This window comes from Babylonia areolata, chromosome 13 (assembly GCF_041734735.1).
Source record: "Babylonia areolata isolate BAREFJ2019XMU chromosome 13, ASM4173473v1, whole genome shotgun sequence".
NCBI lineage: Eukaryota > Metazoa > Mollusca > Gastropoda > Neogastropoda > Buccinidae > Babylonia > Babylonia areolata.
The window spans coordinates 12,393,930-12,412,575 of record NC_134888.1 but is presented as its reverse complement, the minus strand read 5'-3'; the positions used below and the strand labels follow the sequence as shown (position 1 = coordinate 12,412,575).

The following is an 18,646-nucleotide window of genomic DNA, read 5'->3' as shown; positions in this document are numbered from 1 at the left end:
AGGGGAATTTGTGATACCCTTTATGCACAGTGCTGCACTGGGACTGCTCTCAGTGGTCGCAAGGCTTGCTCCATTCCCACCTCCCATGCCTAGTCACGTCCACAACTTCCTTCTGTGGGGGAGAAAGCTCTGGCCTTGAGTTGACACCTCTCATCAACCCACCCCAGATCAGAGTATCCCAGTGTCATCATGGTAAAAGATGCTGGACATGTGATCCTTGTTTTCCTGCCCCCCTCCCCTGACACCTGTGAGTCCAGGAGTTGTGTGGGGAGGTGAGGTCTATGATTACACTTTCAGGCTCCTGAGCCATATGGGACCACTGATTCTAGAAAGAGGATGCACCTAGTGAGAGGTGAGGCACACGAACCCACTCTCCATCTTCTCACCTCCCCATTACCCCCAGCAGTATTAGCTGAGGGACAGAGAGGAGTATGTAGTAGACGACCCTTTTGTTGTCCAATTGCCTCCCCACTTGGGAGTCTTGGGAGGTGGCAGTCTGGTCTTTGTACACTCCAGATCACGCAGCTTATAGGGAGGTGGAACCTTCATTGCAGTATCTCCAGTCGGACTCATCAGTGGCATGACATGGGACTGGATTGTGTCGGTACTATAATTGTGATACCTGCTGCCATGGGCAGAGGACCACCCTCCTCCAAGACTCTCCTCCTCATAATGTGCCCTGCACAGAGGAGCAGGAACACATTTGGGGGGTGGTGATCTGCTAACAGCTACTCAAGGGTACTGTATTTAAACTTGCAGACTATGGTCCAGAGTTTATGGCCAGTGCTCACTGTTTGTGATTCCAAAGAACTCAGTTGGTTGGCAACTCATTCTGAATTTGTCTCCCCCCACAAATTTCTCACCAAGGTCAAATCAGATATGTACATAAAGACGAAGAGCTTCAGGGTTTCTTGCTTCCAGATTCTCAGTCACCAGGTGTACCGCCGGTACTTGAGGTTCATGTGGAGGGACAAAGTCTTCCAGTTCTCTGTCATTCCATTCAGTCTTTCCCCAACTCCTTTCCTTTTCATCAGGGTGTTGAGAGAATTGGAATCTTTGGTCAGGTCAGCATCCATTTCTCTCTTTGTGCACTTGGATAACTGACTTATCTTGGCCTAGTTGCAGGTCCTATGCAAGATTCCCACCTCCAGGAGGCTGGATCTGTTCTCTCAGTTTGGGTACATCATGAATGAGGAAAAGTGTGACCTCTCCCTGAGTTAGTCATTTGACATTCTTTGGGATGAGATTCGATATGCTGTATATGACAGCCTCCCTACATAGCTGCTGGGTCTGGCTTAAAGCTCAATGCTTAGTTGCACAAACACTTAAGCAGTCTTTCCTCTCAGTGAGTAAAATAAGCAAGTGCTGACTTCCACCATAGCACCACCTGCCTGGCACTGGCTGGTACTTTGAGCACTCTGCCAACACTTCCATGCTGACCTTAGCTGTGTTCGCACTGAACTTTGGCTTTTTTATGTTGTAAATCACACTGCCATTGTGATTTTACCTTAATGTATTTGGGACCTGGATGTGTTAGCATTTATGATGAGATGAGGAAAAAGTTATTGTGTAAAGAGTATGTTTGAATTCAGGGCTTCACACATATCACACTGACTGGGAATGTCTCTCTATTGTAAAAACTGACAAATTTTTCACATGTTGAATACATTGCCATGTCATTTATGAGCAGATCAGAGTATTACTCTTCACAGATGTATCTACCATGAGTTGGGGAGCACACATGGACACACACCATTTGGCAGGGACTCAGTCCTCAGAGAAATGCAAGTGGAATATCAATGTTCTGGAACTTGAAGCAGTTCACAAGGCTCTTTTCCATTCCTCCATCATTTCCATCCATTTGTTCATGGACAACACAACAGTGGCATGTTATGTGAATGAGGTGGTGCTCCTGGTGAACCTCTCCCTATGGGACAAGGCCTTTCTCCATTGGCATCATTCTCAGCAAGACACATAGCAGGCAAGGCCATCATCTTGGCCCATGCCCTCAGCAGATTCTACAGTGCCCTTTAGATGGAGTGGACCCTTGACAAGGTCACCCTTCAAGGGGTGTTGGAACTGTGGAGGACCTCTTTGTGATGAAGACTCTCGATTATGTCTCACGAGTCTCTGACCCAGAAGCCTGGGCAGTGGATGCTTAGATTGGAGCAACTTAATTGTTTACGCTTCCCCCCCCCCTTTCAGATCCTTTCCAAAGTGGCTCAGAAACCCAGGCTGGAACACCCACACCTCATCCTGATCAGATTATGCACAAGTAGCTGGCCCAACCTTAGTATCCAGACGTACTGGTTCTCTCTCAACATTCCTCCTCTTGAATTCAAAGTTAAACGAGATCTGCTGACATAGTCCTTTTCAAGGACCCCCCATTCAAACCCCCAGTCACTTCACCTGCATGTGTGGATTCTGTGCAGTCCATGTTGCCTTCACCACACTTGAAGCTTACAGCCTCTGTTCTTCTGGCCCTTTTCATTGACTGATTGGGGTACCGCCTCAAACCTTGTCATTGGTTTCTGGTTTAAAGAGGTTGGGAACAGAGTCTGTGTATGACTTCTGCAGGCGCCAGTGGCTTGAGTAATGTACAGGACACAAGGTCCTGCCTTCCAGCCTTTGTAACATGCAGCTTGCAAACTTTCTGGCTCACTGCTTGACAGGGCTTAACCCTCTTGCATTCGGATTCTCTGAGGCCAAACTCCCCTAGATTTCGGATTCTTTTGGTGAATTTAGCCTCAAAATGGGTGTGTATAGTTCACGCTTCACCACAACCAAGAATAAACCTCTAGAGTCATGAAATTCGGCAGGTATGGTCATGAGGCTTTGTTCTGTCATGTGAGCGAGATTCTGTTTGTCTAGATGTGAAAGGTCGTGTCTCTGTCACCAAAATGTCACCAAATATGTCACATGCGATGGTGACAATTCTAATACAGCACACCAACATGCAGTTATTCGATGCATATGCACGTTAGTGTTGTGAAATGAAGCTGCGGCCTACCTGAGATGATCTGTCTCCTGTCTGCCAGTGCAGGTGCCTGTTTTGATGGTAGAAAGGTGATGCCAACATGTGAACGACTTCATGTCCAAGACTGATGGTGGTGTCTCTGCGACTTGCACGGCCGGTGTAAATATCAAATGCAACGCAGTACCCTGTCCTGGCGTCACACATCTCCCACACCTTGATGCCCCATTTGGTTGGCTTGGCTGGCATGTACTGCTTGAAAAATATCCGACCCTTGTACCCGATCATTGCCTCATCAATACTTAGTTCACGACCTGGATGGTAGTTGGTCCGGAACAAAGGAAGAATCATGTTGATGAAATTTCTCACCTTGTACAAGGGGTCATAGTCGGGGTGATCACGTGCAGGTGTGTTCGATGTGTCGCGCAGATGAAAGTACTGGTTGATTTTGAAAAACCGTGTTTTGGGCATGACACTGCTGATCCAGTTATTCCTGAAGCGAGGGTCGGTTGACCAGTAGCACCACAAACGTGGCAGACGATTGATCCCCATCATGATCAGCACAGAGAGATAGGCCCGCATTTCATCAGGTGTTGTTTCGTACCAAAGGGGGTCAGGTGTGCCCCGGGCTGCTTGTTTTTGTCGGGCATACCTGTTAGTCTCTTCTGCTGCAACCTGAAAAAATGTGATGGGTATAAACAAAAAGAAATAATCCAGAGGGGTGGCAGTGCTTGGCAGTGAATGCGCAGGGCCTGTCGGCTGCTGGAATGTGGCCACGTTGGTAGGCTGAGTAGCCGGTCGCCACGTGGTTTGCAGAGCGGCGAGTGGCACATTGTCCTCGGGATCACTTTCACCACTTTCTTCTTGATCGGAACCTAAATGTACATCAGAATCTTCTTCTAATTCTTCACACTCTTCAATCTGATCATATTTTGACACTTCTAATATAAGACCTAATTCCTCCGCTGAATAATCCTCGAACTCACTGGTGCATGCAGACGACGCCATTGTGAAAACCGGTCAGTTTCATTCACAACTCTCCACACGCAGTTCCCCTCCTTTCTTTGTGAATGGAAGTGGTGCTAGCATTCAAAAATAGCGATGCCAGATTATTGGACTATAGAAGGAAACTTTCCACCAACTTTTAGTGCCTGTTGAGCATAGTCACGGCGTCAGTACATGATGGAAAAGTACCACACACACGCAGCCGGCGCCGGACGCATTGGGGCGCTGCGCGCGCGCGAGCATGCCGGCTCCTACCGTTATCAGAAGGAAAGGGTTAACCATTAGACTGCCACGTAAGCCACCCCTGCCACTGCCACATAAACCATTCCCAAATGGTTTTCATCTTGCGAATGTTTTCATATTGTTTGGGAATCATTATATTGGTAGATTTAGATTCACCTGACTCTAATAATAACTTGGAAACTCCCAATGCCACCAAGGAGTGTGTTTGTTCAACAACTCATTATCTATACAATCAAAGCAAAACGGCAGTGCCTCATCCAACTCCAAGCCAAGTGGCAGCAAAATTGAATGCCGTGACATGGATTTAGGCACTGCTTTATGAAAATTAGAATGAATGAACTGTGATCTGATGATTCTTTGGAAGAGGAATGTGGGGAATATCAGCCTCTTGACCCCAAGAGCTCAGCAGAGCTCGACTGGAGAGTGGGAGGGGCAGGGGGCATGGTGGTGTGTTTGTCTAATTTTAGATCAGTGGACTGACGATTTTGATATAGACATTCCTTTGTTGGGGATGTCACATGTGGGTGTGTAGGGGGTGCATAGAGAAATAAATGATGCTTCCAAATTGTTTATTTTAGAAAAAAAAATTCTTGTGGTCATGTATTCATTTAATCATAACAAAACATTTTTTTTGTTTTTGATTCTCCATTCATTTTCCTTTCAGAAAATATATACTTGAATATGTGTAAGTGAAAAAATGAATCCAGAATAATTCTTTCTATTCATACCGTTTTTGTTTTTGTTTTTGCTAAATTCCCAGCAAATAGGATTTAGTTATTTGCCAAACTGTTTTCAAGTTTAAAACACTGTTTTAGAAAGCATTCTTCATCCAAAGCCACAGTTTTCAGGTGGTTCAGACAGTTCAGTTCATGTAGCCAGACAACATTGAAAGATGATGACCATTGTGGTTGAATGGCAACAACTGTTACCCCCAGAAAACTTATCTAGGGTATTGTCCTCAATTAAGAAGAAATGCAGGATATCATGAAGATTTCACTGGGGAGTCTCACTCACATTCTTCACAACTGCCTTGGTGTAAGGAAACATGCCCATTGGATGCCCATGAATGAGTGAGGAGCAGAAGCAGAGTACGGTAGATTGGTGCATCCACATGCTAAGAAAATTTGACACAGGAAGGTCTACTTGTGTCTGGGACATTGTAGCAGGAGACAAAATTTGGGTATACCAATAAGACCCCAAGACGAAGCAACAGTTGGTGGTGTGGGTCTTCCTAGATGAAAACCCACCTGTGAAATTCAAAAGAAACAGAAGTATTTCAAACAAATGATAGCATGTTTCTTTGCGAAATGCAGCCATGTTGCCACCGCACTGCTTAAGGACAGAAAGACTGTGACAGTTGACTGGTTTGTTAGCCACTGTTTTGACTGAAGTCTTCCAGGCATGGTACAAACACGTTCATGAACAGGTATCCATGGTCTACTGCTCCATCGTGACAGTGCCAGCACACACGCAGCTGCTGCAACTCTGGATTTTCTAGCCAGCAAAAATGTTCAGCTGGTCACTCACCCACCATATTCCCATGACTTAGCCCCCTGTGACTGATTTTTGTTCCCTTCTGTCAAGAGGCAGTTAGAGGGAAAGCAGTTTCAGAGTGCCAAAGATGCCCAAGCTTTCTTCAAGGGTGTCATTGGATCTACCTGAGGTCAAGTGTCATGGACAACAGGTTTGAGAGGATGAAAAATGTATGCAGGCTGATGAGGGGTCCTTTGAAAAACTGAAACAGGCAGATTGGTTGTAATTGTTGTTGATAAACCAGATTGCAAAGCATAATGAGTAATCCTCATATACCCATTGCACACTGATTCCATATATACCTAAGGCAGAAACTCAAAAAAAAACTGCACAGCTCATGAAAATGCACCCAGTGTCCTCATAGATCCCTTTACCAAATTTGTAACACATTCGAAACACCAGTAACTGCATTATTGTCAGATCTTTGCCATCTTTATTGAATGCAGTATTTTAGCCAGTTGAGTGCCAGAGAATTTTGCAATAAAGAAAATTTTTAAAAAGTGTTCTCCCCTTGCCAGGGAATTTTGAGGATTCAGGGGTAATAAATCCAAAAAAAATATTGTACAAAAACTATGGGAGATAAAGAAAGAAAACATTTTTATTAAGGAAAATGAATGTAGATTCAACATCTGGGCTCGCTCCCCCCCCCCCCCCCCCCCCCACCCCCAATTAGGTTGATTGTAGATAACTGTTCAGGCACCCAAAGTCAATATGATGATTGTTGTGCAACAAAAAAAAAGTCTATTTCCACCTCTACATAATGACATCCATAAAGAAAAGAAACAAAATACAGCTAGAAATAGCATGCCTATTGTCAGATTATACCTGTAGGAGAAATAAAAACAAGCTATGAGTTTGTAGAAACAAATCACATTTTGTGTAGACATGTATGTGAATCACTGTGCCAGCAATGACAGAGGTGGTTATAGTCAATGTAAAAGGTCAATCATGGTCTCATAAACAGAGCTGGCAAGCTTTTTGACAGCCAACAGCTTTCGCAAGTGAGAGGATGAAGACTGACTTACATCCAATGAGCTGTCAGTTTCATCACTGTCATTGACAATCACCTTCATTTTCAAACCAATCATTAGACAAGAGAGATCCTTCTCCATCACTTTCGCTTTCCATAATCACAAGCACAGCTTTCAGAATTGTGTAAATTTGCTGACTGTAACCACCACCTTTACTGGACACAGTTTTCAATGCCTTATTTTGTATATGATGCAACCCCCTTTTCCACACGCGAATCACGTGGTCAGTTAGCAAATCATTATTGGGTAGAATGGGGTCTTCTACCTGATGTGTGTTTATTTAGATAGTATTTTTATTATAATCAAGACACATTAAACTAACTGTTCAGAGTCTGTTTATGTGAACTGAACCAAACTCCAATGAAGGAAAAGTCGGAACATATGCAGTACATCAGTGGACATCTTATAGGCACTCAACTGGTTAAACTTTACCTTTTAACTCCATTTACCTTTATCTGTTTTATCATCTTAACCTGTTCAATGCCAGATAAATTTGTAAACACATGCTCTCCTCTTACCAGGAAATTTTGAGGACTCAAGGATTAAAAAAAAAAAAGAAAAAGAAAAGATTATTGCACTGAATCTATATGAGACACAGAACATTAAGTGTATGTTTGTGAAGGAAAGGATGATCCTGAGGACTTATTTTCAAATTATTTTTATTTCAGAGAACTATTCAGGCATTTCAAACTGGAGATACAAATTTTTGTGCATGATGGATTCTTCCGTCATGTCCACCTGATGAGTAGGCAGGCAGGTCATCAGCTGATGTGGGTTCTCAAGTGGGAATGAGGACCAGTTCTTGAGGCACAAAGTTGTCCACAGATGCTGCATGGAATAGTCCTGCAAGGATGGGCCCCGTTTTTTCTGATTCCTCTTTTCCTGGGTGGCGAATGCTCTTGTGCTCGAATGTCTTAGTGCCCTGGGTATACTGTTGCTTCCACTGTGTTCTTACAAGGGCAACATCTTCCCAGGAAGCAGTGTCAATGTTGCAGCTTCTGAGGTTGGCCTTCAAGGTGTCTTTGTATCTCTTAAGAGGCCTTCCTTGATCACATTGTCCTTCCTTCAGTTGTCCATAGAGCAGCACCTTTGGAATTCTGTCCTCAATACTGATAATGTGTCCTGTCTATTGGAGCTTGCATTTGATGAGTATAAACTCAATGCTGGATAGGCCACATTTCTTAAGGAGCTGTAAGTTGGACACTCTGTCTTGCCATTGATGCTGCAGATCTTGTGGAAGAATCGTTGATGGAACTATTAGAGTTGTTGGATGTGTATGTGGTCCAAGTCTCACAACAGTAGAGGAGAGCACTCAGAACCACAGCTCTATATGGCGACCTTTGTGAACAATTAATTTAATGCCATGGTCTTGCCACAGTCTCTTCGAGAGTCTGCCAAAGGCAGAGCTTGCCTTTAAGATACGCAACATCACTTCTGCATCCAGAGATCCATTGCTGCTACAGTGCTGTCCAAGTAGGAAAACTTATCCACTGTTTTGATCCCTGTATTGTTGATGACAACAGGTGATGGTGGAACACTGGCAGCTCTGAATGGTGAAGTCCAGAACATGACATCAGTCTTAACGAGACTGATTTTAAGTCCAAAGCGTTGACAGGCCCTTGCAAAGCAATCTGTTATGCACTGGATGTCTTCATTGGAGTGTGGGGCCAGTACACAGTCATCAGCAAAGAGGAACTCTCTCTGAAGGGCCTCAGATACTTTAGTCTTGGCCTGGAGTCATCAAAAGTTAAAGAGTTTGCCATCTGAGTGAAACTGGATGTATATCCCCTTGTCACAGTCCCGGAATGCATCAATCAGCGTTGCAGCAAACAGAATGGAAAAGAGGGTGGAGAATAAAGTGCATCCCTGCTCACTCCGTTTTTCACTGAAAATGATAACTCTTGAGAACTTATTTTCAAATTAATTAATTTGATTTCAGAGAACTATTCAGGTGTTTCAAAGTGGAGATAACAATTTTTATGCATACTAAAGTATATTCCCACCTCTGCAGATTACGTTAAAAAAGAAAACAAACTGCAGCTAGAAATGACATGCTTGTGGTATGTTTTCCTGTAAATGAAAATAATAAGGCTATAAGTTTATAACAACTTTGATAACTCATGCAGACAGGAAAGTGAATAACTGTCCTGATGACAACAAACGTGGGTTCAGTCAATGCAAAAGGTCAGTTGTATACTCAGCTTTGAGACACCAGGGAACTTCTCCCTAGTGAGAGAAGCTCTTTGATGACACTCACTCAAGCAAAGTTGTAACTGGGCCAACTGGAGTTTCTGATGTGCATTCCAGCTTGCCTCTTCTACAACTCCTTTTATTTCAGTCTTTTTCTTTTAACATTGTTCATAGGCATATATATGGTGGTGGTGTGTCCATCGAGATCGATGATGACCATCGTTGTCATCCAGCTGGGGGATGGGGGGAGGGTGGTGGTGGGGTGGGGGGGAGGATGCTCATGAATCTATCTGTGAATGCGCAGATGGCTGAATAGTCCAATCTGCGCTCGAAATGTTCGCTGACAGTTGGGGCAGAAAAAGACAGGCATATCATTGTCAGGGAGCTTGTTTGCCCGTGACTTTCTGGCCTGCCTCTTCTGAACAGCTGCTGCAGTCCTGTTGGCCTCGCACAACTTGGCGCCTTTGTGCACAGCAGCGCGCCATTTGTCACGGTCCACTGCAGATTCCTCCCAGGAGTCAGGGTTGATATCAAACGCTTTAAGAGAGACTTTCAGAGTATCTCTGAAGCGCTTCTTCTGACCTCCGTGTGATCTCTTCCCTTGTTGCAGCTCGCCATAGAAGAGCCTTTTGGGCAGCCGATGGTCTGGCATGCACGCCACGTGTCCAGCCCAGCAAAGCTGGGACTGCATCAGGATGGTGAAGATGCTGGGAAGGGTGGCTTTTGCGAGCACCTCTGTGTCTGGGGTCCTGTCTTGCCACTTGATGTTCAGTAGCTTCCTGAGGCATGTTGTGTGGAAGTGGTTCAGCTTCTTGGCATGTCGTTGGTACACTGTCCAAGTTTCGCAGGCGTACAGTAGTGTGGGGAGAACTACTGCTCTGTAGACCTTTAGCTTGGTCTCAAGACTAATGCCTCTTCTGTTCCAGACATTTGCACTGAGTCTGCCAAAAGTTGCGCTTGCTCTTGCAATCCTGACGTTCACTTCATCGTCGATGGTCGCATTTCGTGACAGTGTGCTGCCAAGGTATGTGAACCGCTCCACCGCACTGAGTCTCTGACCGTTGACTGTGATGTTGGGCTCAACGTAGGGTTTCCCTGGGGCTGGCTGATGGAGAACTTCAGTTTTCCTCGTGCTGATGGTAAGGCCGAAGTTCCTGCTGGCAGTGGCAAACTTGTCGACGCTGAGTTGCATGTCAGCTTCAGATCCAGCGTTGAGGGCACAATCATCAGCAAACAAAAAGTCTCTGATGATGTCTGTCATGACCTTCGTTTTTGCTTGAAGCCTTCTGAGGTTAAACAACTTGCCATCTGTTCGGTACTTTAGGCCGATTCCAACATCGCCATCTCTGAAGGCATCAGTAAGCATTGCAGAAAACATGAGGCTGAACAGCGTTGGAGCCAGGACGCAGCCTTGCTTGACACCATTTGTGACAGCAAAAGGAGCAGATGTTTCGCCATTGTCCTGGACTCGAGCTTGCATGCCTTCATGGAATTGGCTGACCAAGGAAATAAATTTCCGAGGGCATCCGTACTTGGCCATGATCTTCCAAAGTCCCTCTCTACTCACGGTGTCGAAGGCCTTAGTGAGGTCGACATAGGTGGAGAACAGATCAGCATTTTGCTCCTGACATTTCTCTTGCAGCTGCCTTGCAGCAAACACCATGTCGGTGGTTCCGCATATATATAGGCATATATATAAATGTAAAAAGAAAACATAAAATAAAGAAAATACATTTTCAAAGTATATATGCAGCAATAAATAATGGCCACTTCCACAGAGATCTGTCTCCATTGACATCCCAATCCATAATCATTTGTACAGCCTGCAAAGTTGTGTAACCCTCTGACTAGGATGTTGACAATGCTTGGCAAAGTTTCAGACACCTTTTTTGCATTTGAGGCAAACCCCTATCTGAATGCTTTCCTTGCAGTTGAGTCAGTGAATCATTATTGATTGACATATACTCATTTACTGATTTAGGTAGTAGTTTATACTACAGACAAATGAAGTTAACTAATCAGAGATTTTTTGTGCTGTGATGAAGGAAAAAATGATGCAAGCCATCAGTGGACAGTTTTTTGATACTTGGAGGCACTTTGCCCATGCTGTCAGCTGTAAAAAGTGGAATTTATGTTGCAGTTCTTACTGCAGCAAAAAAACAAAAAACAAAATTTTCATTATCACAAAATGATTAGTGTTGTAGATTTATGTGACAATTGTTTTTGCTTTCAATGCTTTCAGGAACTGCTCACTGTGCCAACATGTACCCCCCCAGTTCCTCAGACCCTGCAGGTCTGGTGAAAGCCCGAGCCACCATCAGCAAGCTGATTGGACAATGGATTGCATAATTCTGTCATGTTCCATGTCATGTATACAGTCTCTTTTCTGATGGATGGAAGTTTTTTGTTGGTTTTCTGTTTGTTTTTTATCCAATGGAAAATGATGATTGCCCTCTTGATGACATAGGGATTAAAACTATAGAAAAGCTCATCTGTTCATGAAAACTTTGTGAATTTTTTTAAACAGCTTCTGTAGTTATGTGGTGTTTTTAGAAAAAAAAAAAGAAAAAAAGATTTAGCATATGTATCTTAAGATTATTGGTGATCCTACCTTCTTTCTGAACTACAGCCAGACTAAAAATTTCTTATTTTCTTTGAGACTAGTAAAAAAAAAAATTAAAAAAAGGTAAGTTTTAAAAAGGAAGAAAAACTTTTTTCAGTATCATTGAAAATTTTTACATAAGTCTTAAGATTATTGTTGATCCTACATTCTTTCTGAACTACAGCCAGACTAAAAATTTCTTATTTTCTTTGAGACGAGTAAAAAATGTTAAAGTTTTAAAAAGGGAGAAAAACTTTTTTCAGGACGATGAGTATCATTGAAAATTTTTACATGAAGTTCAAAGGCAAAGCCCACATGAATGAATCTGCCTACAAAGTACTGGACAGTTAAAGATAGATGGAAAGTTAATTTTATTGAGTATAGTTACATTTGTGTGTGTTTTTGTATGTGTGTGTGTTTGTGTACATGCTTTATATACACATGTTTTGTATGAGTATTTTTGATCAAATTGAACATCAGGTGATACTGTGTCTGGAAGGATTTCTGATAACTGTATTTAGCTTATGATTAGGCTGTAGTTTCTGAAACATTTTACTGCACATCTTGAACTGAAAGAAATATACATCACCGAAGTGTTTTGAGCTTGAAAAGAAAAAGTATCAACAATTTTGAAATTCTGAGTTATTCTTGAAATGTTTGTTGTCATGTACAAAATCAGGATCAAAATGGCTAAGAGTAAAATAAATAAAGCATACTTGTTCAGGTGCAGAGCACAACTGTGGACAGATATGTAGGACAAATCTATGGAAGAACAAGGAAAAGCTGATAAATACTAATGAAATGACAAGTCGTGATCAGATTTTTACTGACATGGATTCTGTATTAGGGTCTTTTTGGCCACATTCACTTTAGTATAGAGTCCTTTCTCTTCAACTGGTTCTGTATATCTTAACTACACCAGATTGAAGAATATGATTTTTTTTTTTTTAAATATGTATTCAACTTGCTCATTTTGATAACTCCCCAGCTTTCATTACTAGATGCATATGACTCAGATAATAACTGGAGTCTTCTTTGAGAAATTTATTATCTTCACCCATGGCATAGCAGTACCAACATGCAAAAACATGCGCCTATAGCACCAATTTTCACCGACTGGCACTACCAGAGGCTATGAAGGGGAATCTCAAGTGTTTGATTGGATGGATGTAACCCCTCCATGGTCATATCTCCACAGCGACACAGGTGTTATCACTGACCGGCCAGTGTGACTGCTTCACTCTCAGCCAAAGAAAGGGAACAAAGTTGCCTGAAGACAGTTTGGTTGTCACAATGTTTCCTTCTGACTGGTATTCATTTTTCTGTGTTTCATATTGGCTGTGGAAAGCATTCAGGAAGTGTGAAGAACTGTGTGTCAAAGTTCATGGCTTATTCATTATGAAATAGATGTATATAAAACATTTTTAAATGTGTAGTATATTCATTTATCTTTTAGATTCAAGATTGTGCATACTTTTCTGTTCATATTTTGCTCTGTGTGTGTGTGTGTGTGTGTGTGTGTGTGTACACATTTGTACCTGGCCACAGCCAAAATGGCATTGGCGAATGAAGGACACAGAGTGCTAAAAAGAATGTGGCAGCCAAGTCAAAGGCACATATTAGTAAACATAGTAGGGAAAAATTCAGTATAAGAAAGCAAGCCTGTGACTGCTCTAACATGACTCTTCCTTGCAGAATGAAAACAACAAACTGCACATGTGTTTCATTGAAGTTGCTGGCTTCTGTCCTCCTTAGCCAATGTGAAATAGGTTAAGTGTGTTCTGTGTGACCGTGTTTCATGGAAAATTGCCAAAAACCATTTTTGGTGGGGGGGTTTTGGGGGTGTGTCTTTGACTCACTTATGTAAACAAAGTGAGTATGTTTTAACCCGGTGTTTGGTTGTCTGTGTGTGTGTGTGTGTGTGTCTGTGCGTCCGTGGTAAACTTTAACATTGCCATTTTCTCTGCAAATACTTTGTCAGTTGACATCAAATTTGGCATAAAAATAGGAAAAATTCAGTTCTTTCCAGTCACCTTGTTTAAAATATTGCACCTCTGGAATGGGCACAAAAAATTAAAAAAAGAAGCCAGATTATATGCAAACTGAATTTACTGTTTTTTGGTTGTTGTTTTTTTATTCTCTAAACTTGGCACTTTGATCTGATATTTTGACACAACAACAAGAGCAGTTATTTTTATCATTTTTTTGTTCAAACAGGAACTTCTTTTGCTAAGCATGGAAGTTATATTTCTGGTGCATGTCTTTGGTGCAGATAGTAAAAAAAGGGAAATTAATCTGTAATTAATGCTATGGGGCTTAATTTGCTTTAAACTGATCTTTCTCATCTTAAACATTACATTTTGAAATTATACTCAATACATAAAAAGCTTATGTGTACAAGGCTTTCACTATGTTCATTCACCCAAGTGGTCTTTTTCGGAAAATACTAAAATCAATACGACGAGTGGACTTTATAGATCTATTGGCTGAGCCCTGAAGGTCATGGGCAAAAATCAGTTGTGTACACATATTTATACATATTCAAAGCTCATATTCTTCGCGAACACGTACGACGCCATTTTGTTTCAAGTTGTTGACCAGCCCGTTCAATCCTATATTCAATTGACAATACACAATAACGTGATGGAAAGTTGGAGAAGGAGACCATTAAATATTTATTCAGAGAAAGATTTGTGAACACCTCATCACTTAATGGATTATGCCCCACAGAATCAATCAGAATTCACAGTTAAAAATAATAAACCATGAGAGTTAATACCCTTGAATTGATGAAACGTAAAAATTTCCAGTCTTGACTTTTCTCAAAATGAAGTCCTTTTCACTTCATACGACGTTTAGAAGTACTTATACTTGGCTCTACATGTTATTTAACAAAATACTCAATTTTCATATCAGCTTTAAAAAACTATAAAACTAGAATGAACATAAAAGAGAAATTGAATCGACCGTGTCAACAGGGTGTAACTAAACTTGTACATCTATCTAGATAGAGAAAACAGGCTATATGTTGCAGTGTGATTGCGGCGATAGCCATGTCTCCTTTACTGCGGACTTAAAAAGAATTTTTAATTGCCCTTAAAGATTTTTTTAATGCCTAAGATACACCACAAAGGAACAGTCAACATCGGAGGCAGAGCAGTCACCAGCTTACGCTTCGCCGACGATATTGACGGCCTAGCAGGAAAAGAAGAGGAGCTTAGTGGACCACCTTGATAAAACCTCTAGAGCCTATGGCATGCAGATCAGTGCAGAGAAGACCAAACTGATGACCAACAACACCAATGGCATCAGCACTGGCATAAGAGTGGATGGCCAGAAGCTAGAAACTGTCCACAGCTTTAAATACCTGGGAGCAATTGTGACAGATGAGGGATCCAAACCCGAAGTACTCTCCAGGATTGCACAGGCGACAGCAGCACTCACAAAACTGAGGTACATCTGGAACGACCGGAACATTGCACTCGGCTCAAAGATCACACTGATGCGTACCCTGGTAACATCAATACTCTTGTATGCATGTGAATCGTGGACCTTAACAGCTGAAATACAAAAGAGAATACAGTCCACTGAGATGAGATGCTTCCGAAGACTCCTGGGCATCTCCTACAAAGATCATATCACGAACGAAGATCTTCGAAACAGAATCAGGCAAGTCATTGGGCCCTACGAAGACCTGTTGACGTTGGTCAAGAGGCGCAAGCTCAAATGGTATGGCCATGTCACGAGATCATCAGGGCTTGCCAAGACATTCCTGCAGGGCACAGTGCAAGGGGGGAGAAGGAGAGGCAGACAGAGGAAGAGATGGGAGGACAACATCCCAGAATGGACGGGCTTGAGGTTGAGCGATACAGTCAGGAGGTCAGAAAACCAAGAGGATTGGAGGATGCTGGTTGCCAGATCACCTGTGGCGCCCCAACGGTCCACAAGACGACGGGATAGGTGAAGGTTGTGAAGATACACCAGAATAATATGATTTTTAACAGCGTTCTCACTGTGAATACTGTAATCGATTTATCGCCCTTTAAAAAAGCATTTTTAAATTATATATTTTTGAACGTCAGCTAAAGAGCCCCGATAGTGTAATGGGTAAGATAGTTTCTTCTAACCCGAACACGTGAGGTTCGAATCTGCCGTAAGGACTTTTTTTTTCTTTTTCTTTTAACATGAAGCTTTATAATAACAAATACAGAACACATTTTAACGATTAGATTTTTTTTTAAGTGTATCACAAGTGAGTCTTGAAGGTACCTTGCCTCTCTTGTTTTTGTTTGTTTGTTGTTTTTTTGTTTTGTTTTGTGTGTTTTTTGCTGTGTCGTTTCTGTGGCATTGCTCTCCCACATCACTCAGGACTAGAATATATGTGCTGTTCAGCTAAGAGGAAGAAAAATATCAAAACAAATGTTTACTCTTTTGGCAGTGTAATTTACTGAAAGCTGATTCCTTGTAACTTATTTAAAAAAAAAAAAAAAAAGTTGATATAGAATGACAAATGAATATCAAATCACTTTAATGTTGTTTGACATGTATCCTGTTGGAAGCCAGTAGTTTGCTGAATGTCAGTACATGTATCTGATGCATCCATCATAGCAGCCAACACAGCTTTACATCTTCACTGCATGGAGCACATCAGGTTATAGGTATGCTGTGGAAAAATCTGGCCCTAAAACTGAGCTGTGGCTTTCTTTTGTTGGGCTGGTCTGAGGTGGGAATCGTCCAAATCTGCACGGAAATTGGTGTGTTTTCAAGAGGCCCACAAGTCTTTCTCATGAACTGTACAAATCCGTTGAGAAAATTTTAGGGTCTGGCAAACCTGCCTTGTACTGCCATTCGTCCACACACACATACAGATCAACAAACAAATGTACAAACATACTTTACCATCGCTCACATTGCACATACACATACACGAGTGCATACACACACTCGGCACACACACACACAATTCAAGGCAAAAACATAAACGTAAAAATGTTGGTGAAATCGTTTGACTCCTTGATAACCCCTTCCATGTTGCATGGGGCAGAGTTGTGGTTTCCCTATGCCACAAAACGGAGAGACACAAACAGTCCATTCTCACAAAAAAATGCTTAACAACATTTCCTTATGAAAATCTTCACATCCAATTCCGCAACCGACTGCTGGGTGAACACAATAAAACATCAAATCTTACTGGTTGAACTGAGACAATTTCCTGTAAGCAAGAAAATTGTCATATTATTTCATTTTGGACACATATAACGGAGTCACATGAAAATTCATACATAAAACATTGTCATAATGATAAGATCGAAAAACAAAACACTAAAGATAACAAGTGGCTTCACTTTGTTAAATCTGTTCTTGCGTCGCTTGGATTTGATCACATATGGCTGAACCAGGGTACACTGAATGTCGACAGATTAAAGTTTGCACTCTTAAAGAAACCTGAGTGTCATCTGTACATAAGCTTCTGGAGAAAGCAGAAAAACAAATATGAATCTAAGTTAACATTCTACAATAATGTTTCTAAAGAATACAGACTTGAACCTTATCTGATCTACTCAAGAAAAACTGAGCATGGAACCACCATGTTCAGACTTCGCATATGCGCACAAGATCTCCACATAGAAAGAGGTTGATACACAGGTACAAAAAAACATGCAAGAGAATGCAAAACCTGTGGTGTACTAGAACATAAACATCATTGTCAAGACAAACCTGTGGTGTACTTGAACATGAGTATCATTGTTAAGACAAATGTATCAGATATGAACATTTACGATAAGTTTTGTTAACAGAAGTGACGAGGTGGTTAGCGTTGTGGTTGATGGCTGGGAGGACACGGGTTCCAATCCCAGCGGAGGTGGGTTTTTTGGCCTGCAGCCGACTCAGGAGTTGAGTGTGCTATGGGCTTAAATGGGAAGACTGGGACCACACAGTCGAGTATCATCCACTTCTCTGTGGCCTGGTTGTCGCCAGGATATCATTATGACAGGAAGCGTAGAATACAGAACTTGTCACGTTGTCCCAAATCTAAATAGACCTCCATAGCAGCATCGTCATCATCATCATCGTCATACTTCTCCCTCTTGATCATCAATATAAAAAAAAGCCCAAAATTATGTCGCCTTTCATGCCCTGCTTCCATGGTGACATCAGTTCCAATACCCCCTCACTTCCATGCTTTGGGTGAGTCTTGTCAAGGTCTTCAGTGTCGGCGGATTCATGGGGCATTGCCGTTGGAGGGATGTGGTGGCGGTCTCCACACTGGAGGAGATGCTCACTCAGTCTGGCTCCGCGACTAAGCCATTATTGCCATCAGTAGGGGGCATAGTAGGTGGTGTCCTAAGTTTGTTAAATCAGAACAGGCACTACCAACCACCACCAGTGGCTCAGCAGCAGTGCATGGTCTCCTCTGGTGTGTGGCCTCCTGGCGACCTAACATCGATGGTTCCCTGTGGACTGCCGGCACTGGGATGGCGACAGACAAACCCGGGTTTGACTGTGTATAGGGGACCCAGAATGAGCGGTGTGAGAGTAATGCCACTGTAATGGTGCAAATGATGGGGCAGCAACAAGAAAGAAAGAAAGAAAATAAAGTCTGAATTTACAAACTTTGATGATACTGATTCAGTCAGTCAGTGGTGTAATTACAACCCTGGACTAGCAAAATTCATATTGGAATGTTTCAAAGAACACGTGTTTCAATTAGCACCATACATCAAGAGTCTGGTTCCGATTCCCCCCCCCCCCCCCCCCCTTTATTGTTGTGTCTATAAACCTTTCATTTACGGTTTCATGACAAATAACCATGATTCTGATTCACACACATAAACAAGCCCGTGCATGCACTTACACACACACACACACGTTGGCACACGCACGCTTGCATGTGCACAATTAAATCAGCCATCAGTTTTTGCAACAATCATAGGGTAGTGACTGCAACACAGCAAATACTTTGAAGCAAGTATACTGTTTGCCTGGAAATATGTCAGACTATGATGCGGCAAGGGTGCATTTCGTATACATTTTGATCTGGGATCAAAAACTGCAGAACCAAAGATT

The 18,646-nt window shown here is 42.3% G+C and overlaps 1 protein-coding gene across 1 annotated transcript in view; it reads left to right on the top strand.

Annotated features, from left to right (window-relative positions):
• LOC143289064 (putative serine protease K12H4.7) overlaps positions 1 to 13,001 on the top strand; it is a 64,157-nt gene extending 51,156 nt beyond the window's left edge. Inside the window, exon 9 of the mRNA XM_076597883.1 lies at positions 11,219 to 13,001. Coding sequence (XP_076453998.1) covers positions 11,219 to 11,325 — 107 coding nt within the window. The 3' untranslated portion in view covers positions 11,326 to 13,001. The remainder of the gene's footprint in view (positions 1 to 11,218) is intronic.
• Positions 13,002 to 18,646: the final 5,645 nt, after the last annotated feature.